Source organism: Selaginella moellendorffii, unplaced genomic scaffold (assembly GCF_000143415.4).
Source record: "Selaginella moellendorffii unplaced genomic scaffold, v1.0 SELMOscaffold_256, whole genome shotgun sequence".
Lineage (NCBI taxonomy): Eukaryota > Viridiplantae > Streptophyta > Lycopodiopsida > Selaginellales > Selaginellaceae > Selaginella > Selaginella moellendorffii.
The window spans coordinates 1-5,549 of NW_003314514.1; the positions used below are offsets into that span (position 1 = coordinate 1).

General features: G+C 40.8%; 1 protein-coding gene across 4 annotated transcripts; it reads right to left on the bottom strand.

The window, feature by feature from the left end:
- Positions 1-3,418: 3,418 nt before the first annotated feature.
- Positions 3,419-5,257, bottom strand: LOC112343869 (eukaryotic translation initiation factor 2-alpha kinase-like). Of its 4 annotated transcripts, none has more exons than XM_024667936.1 (8): positions 5,017-5,257; positions 4,833-4,949; positions 4,723-4,779; positions 4,535-4,660; positions 4,008-4,466; positions 3,806-3,960; positions 3,587-3,753; positions 3,419-3,529 (listed from the first exon to the last, which is right to left on the bottom strand). In XM_024667936.1, exons 2-8 carry the CDS (start codon positions 4,939-4,941, stop codon positions 3,526-3,528), a joined length of 1,077 nt encoding a protein of 358 aa, XP_024523704.1. In that variant the 5' UTR covers positions 4,942-4,949; positions 5,017-5,257; the 3' UTR covers positions 3,419-3,525. The 4 variants fall into 4 exon arrangements, with proteins under 4 accessions (XP_024523704.1, XP_024523705.1, XP_024523701.1 ...); XM_024667937.1 differs by having other exon boundaries at positions 4,723-4,776; positions 5,012-5,257; XM_024667933.1 differs by having other exon boundaries at positions 5,012-5,257.
- Between the last annotated feature and the right edge of the window lie 292 nt (positions 5,258-5,549).

Consider the following 5,549-nt stretch of genomic DNA (forward strand, 5'->3'; position numbering starts at 1 on the left):
CTTTGAGGTCTTGTTGTGAGAAGTATTGCTCTGATGGCATAATTAGAGGCATCGATATGTATTGAAGTCTTTGTCCTAGTTTGGTTGGGCGAGTATTGGAGCCCTTGTTAAGGAATTCTTGAGCATGTCAAATGCTTGTTGGCAATCTTGAGTCCAGTTGTAAACATGATTTTTCTTCAAAAGATCTATAAAGGGTTTTGCAATCTTCACATAATCTTTGATGAAGCGTTGATGGTATTTCATTTTGCCGAGGAAGGATCGTAGTCTAGTGGTGTTTGTTGGGTGTTGCATATTGATGATGGCAAGAGTCTTAGCTTTGTCAATGAGGATGCCTTTTTTGCAGATGATGTGTCCAAGTAGGATGCCAGATTTGACGAAAAAGGTAGATTTGTCAGGGTTTAAGGTGATGTTGTTCTCTTGACATTTGATGAAGCATTTCTCAAGATGTTGGGGATGTTATTTTTTGCTGTTAAAGATGCTGAAGTCATCCATAAAAACTCACATGAAGTTGGTGAGGTAATATAGTGCTTTCAATCTTTATTCTACTCTTTCTTTATGCTTACCATGACTCTTCTATTCTAAACAAGTATATTGTACATTATCATGTGACTAAGAAGCTACACATGTCTTTTTATTAGTCAAAGATGTGATATGATATTATTTGATATATATATATAGCTATGTTTAATGCCAAACTCATAATACTCTTCATGTTACAGAAGGACAATTGGAGTTAATTGTAATTTCCCATCCATTTAAGTTGGTGATGTTGATTTGATAGGGCCTTTTTCCATAGTCAATTCATGGCAATGAATATATCATTATTGCCTCTAACTACTTGATTCATTGGGTGGAAGCTAGTGCTTTTGTTAGTGCATTTGTGACTATTGTTAAATACTTCTTCCAAAATTGAGTGGTATTCTAGCATTCATGTTTATAGTAGATTCTCTCAAATAAAGTCTCATATTTATAGTTAAGATATTTCACATTTTAATGTCTTAGGTAAGGATACACAACACTTTCACAAGTGCTTATCATTTATGAACCAATGGTTTGGTATAATAGCTTATTCAGACTTTCAAAAGGATGATTAGGATTTAAATTGGGATGATTATTTGCCACTTCTTTAGTATACATATGGCATAGGGGTACAAAGTTTCATTAGTGCTTCACCATATGAACTTATATATGGTCATGATTTGATATTATCAATGGAGTTGAATTCACCTTTACAATTGCTATGAACTACCAATGCTAAGTCTTAGAATTAGTGTTTAACGAGCATTTTTCCACTAGTTCAAGTAGCATTTATTAAACATTTAGTATAGCACACATGGTTTTCACCCTTTATTCTATAGTGATTTATTATAGAATAACTATGAAGCAGAACCTAAATTTTTTATATGCCACATGTCCAAGGACAGCGGAGTGGAACCCGAGTTTTAGGGCCTTAAGCCATTAAACAAAGGAATGGAATCAAACTCCCAAACTTGCAGCTAAGGAACGAAGGAACTAGAGTATAGAGTGACTCTTGAACATTTAGCCCAAGAAGCAAAAGAATAGAAGCATGAAGTGACATAAGAATAGTCCTAGAGCATCAAATATCCTAATGCCAAGATTAACACACAAAACGAAGCTAAACAGAGCCAAATAAAATTTAGTGCTATTTTAGCATATCAGTGGCTTAACACAAGGATATGGGTACTCCACTAGCTAGTATGGTATAGAACTTGGGTTAAACCGAATGCAAAACAAAAATAGGTATGCAAACAGGAGCTAGAGTATGCCTTAGGTTAATTGGCCATGCCTGACATACCCACAATCCCTACTACACATTTGAACTTCGGAAAACATGCTTTAAGTTATCACCCTTAATACCAAGAGTTAGTATTTGGAATAAGATTGAAATTTATTTAGTGAATATTAAAGAACCAAGCTCAATATAATGGGGGTTACATATGAGCTTCTCATACTGAGTCGAGTATGCTCAGCAAGAAACATATAAGAGTTCCTATATTATGTTTATCTAGTATAAGTACATACATGATGACTAGTTTCTCAATTAGCTTGGGTGGAGATTGATAAAGAGTTTAGCAATACCAACCTCTTGCTGTCGTGGCAGTAAAGAAAAAATATCTGAAATGACTCATTCATAGGTAATTTTCGATACCTACAATCATATTCCCAACACTTGAGTTGCATGCAAATGGGATAACAATGGTGTTACAACTCCCATTATTGTTAACCTATAGAGTATAAAGCAGATGACCTTATGTTAATTAATCTTCCCAATCTTATAGTGTATAGTTTGTCTAAACAGCTCCTTACTTATTGGAAGAGACTGTATTAAATATTGTGGTAAGTTGGATGTAATCTCTTGAATTTATACTTCTCGGGAAGTCACCTATTCAAAATATTTCAAGACCCTTAATCAATTAAAAGAAAGGGTGCACTTTTATTCATGGGCCCTTTCCTCCTATATTTAAACCTTTATGGATTATCTCTCAAATCATCCTTTTTATATTGGACCACAAGTATATGAAGTTTGGCATAACATTCAATAGGTTAATCTTCTAAAAATTGTGCATATAAAATAGCTGAAATACTTCATACAAAAGGATCATAAATAACTAGCATCTATAGATCCACTAGTTCCTCCACCTAATATTCCTTCAAATCCCTATCAACCAGACAATTATAACTACTTTCCTTCCTTCCAAAAGGAGAGGATGATATAAGGTTCAAGTGTATGGTTACAATGCCATTTATATTATTACCGTAATAGGATTTTGATAGCCATTGAATTGGTTTCAATTTAGATCACTAATAATTGAATATACATATTTAGCTAATTGAATATGCATATTTTTATATTTTATGTCCATATTTCATGCACTTACAGATTTTCTTTTTATTTTGCTTTACAGAGTAAAGTCATATACCTAGATATCTAAATATATTCTTGGATATTCTCTAATCTAAGGGCTCTTAAACTTTCTCTAATTAACTTGTAATCAGTGTCAAAGTTAATTGTCTAACTTATCTTTCTTTCTATAATTTTGCAGACTCGTCAAAAAGGTACTCGGCATTCCTGTAGGAAAACGTTTCCCTGTAAAAAGGTCAACCGGTCAAAGGTGCGAATATTCTTTCTACAAAAATCAACAATCCCGCCATTTTCTTCATCGCATCTCCCGAGAATTGGGATAGCTCTCCAGCTTCCACTCGATCTCTGCCCACTTGAGGTGAGATGCATGGACCCTACAAGAAGCCAGCCGTGGACACCACGCTGTTGCATCTCCCGTCAATGTGCTGTTTACCAATCCTGTTCCTTGAACCGAACCTGACTACAAGAATGTCGGAAGCCCTTGAGTTGTTCAGCAACCTTGATCGAGAACAACTCGGCCTGGCAGAAATGCAATGAACTGGCAACGAATTCATATTTCTGAATCGAAATCAGCATGCTGAAAAAGACCAAGACTGCAAAGATGACAAAAAGGAGCAAGTAAATCTAAACAACTACAACGATCAGCTGCAAACAGACATGTTAGAAGCCAAGCAGAGAATCAGAGTAATGAAAGAAACTCACCAAACAGATTGCCAGGCAGGATCGCAGAGGATGTCGCGCGCGGATGGACGCTGGTCGCGTCTTGCTGCGACCAGCTCCAACACCTTGGGCGCAATTGATGGGTGTTGGTACGCCCAGTCTGCTGGTAAAACGCCATCCCGGACGTCAATCAATACCGACTCCCTTTCCTACACAGATTCACCAAACTAAGCAAGCACGTTGCACAAACTGCAGCCAAACCTGGTCCGGGGGACACCTCCAATGAAGTTCGAAGAGTATAACTCCAAGCGCAAGCATGTCAGTGTAGGTTGAGTTGCTCCGGCGCTGGGGAGAGTAGTAAACTGCTCTCCCCTTCTTGATATTTTCGGTCTCGAGCATGGACTCCTTATTTTTAGCTGTAAGCCAACAAATGAGAGATGGAAGAGATGTTTCATTTGCCTACCAAGACCGAAATCTCCCAGCTTGATGCGTCCATCGTCTGTGACGAAGATGTTGTGTGGTGCTATATCCCGATGAACACCCACGTTGTCGTGCACATGCGCCACAGCTTGAAGAAGCTGCCTAAACGCATCTGCAGGTGGTGACTCACCGCCGAGGAGCACCGACTGGAGCGAGCGGCCACAAAACTCCATGACAATGTACACTTTCGACTTGCCCGGCTCGCCTTCCTCCTTCCACATGTCGAAGTATTTGACTATGTTGGGGTGTTCGCAGCGCTGGAGCATCTCTCCCTCCTTGAAGACGAGCGCGACATCCTGGTCTCTGGACTTCGTTGCTGTGCGAACCTTGATGACTTTGATGGCGTAGATTTGTTCGTCCTCCTTGCTACGGCACTTGTATACTTTCCCGGACGCCCCCTGGCCAACACAAGCGAGCACTTCGTAGCTGCTGCAGAAGCGGCCTGGACAAGAGAGACAAGGGGCCACTCAGAAGCGAAAAGATGCCAAAGAGACAAATTATTGTATCCACCTGCTGCTGCAACTGGAGTCTCCCCTCCCTTTTGGATCGATTCCACGATCCCGGTCACAACATTCGCCGAGAGCATCTTGAATCTCTCCAAGCGTTGCGCCATTGCGAGGAATTGCCGAACATATTCTGCAAGTCATGAATCAAACCAGCAAAGAGTCGTGTCAGCCAACAAAAGGAATTCCTCGTACCAGCGTCAGGAGCAGCCTGCAACGCGGATGCATCATGATCAGTTTCTCCTGCTCCTGCTTCAACGAGGATCTTCATCAGACAAGTGCAGATGTTTCAAGTTTTGACCAACCTGATCGAGCTCGGTTAATCGGATCCAGTGGGCGGGTCCTTTCGAGCATGACGTCGGATCGCTTCTGAGTGTGTAGTTTCTTCGGACCAGCAGCTCTCTTCCTCTCCATGGTGGACTCTGGTCAGTGTTAACATTGTGAGTCGTTGCTGAAAGCACAAAAGAGATTGAGGAGTCGTTACTGCACTTATCCAACGGCTGGAGCCTAGAATGCGCACATCAGCTGTCCGTCAATGGATTCACAACAAACTTGCTACAATTGCATGCTCCTTCCGCCTCGCCAACAGTAGGCCGCAAACCAGCAGCGCACTCACCTCTGCCCTTGCCAGACGATCACGGCAGCCCTAGATTTGGAATCTAAGCTGCATTGAGGATCGACGCGCTCCTCCGGCTCCCTTGGGCTTTGCCAATAGTAGGGTACAAGAATACAAAAGGCCACGTCGGATAGAGTTTAGGGCAGACGTGGCACCTTTGGTCACCTTTTGTGGCCCTTCTTCATTTCCACGGAATACGAGTCATTTTTTAGGGTATCATGAAGAAGACACTCATTCTCGATCTAGACAATACACTGGTATACGCTCATAAGGATCTCGTCTCTTCTGTAGATTTCAGCATGGAATTCGACGATGATGCACCACTCCACATGATGAAGAGACCAGGAGTAGATGAATTTCTGGGGAAGGTTTCAAAAGTGTACGATATCGTGGTGTTTAGTGCCGC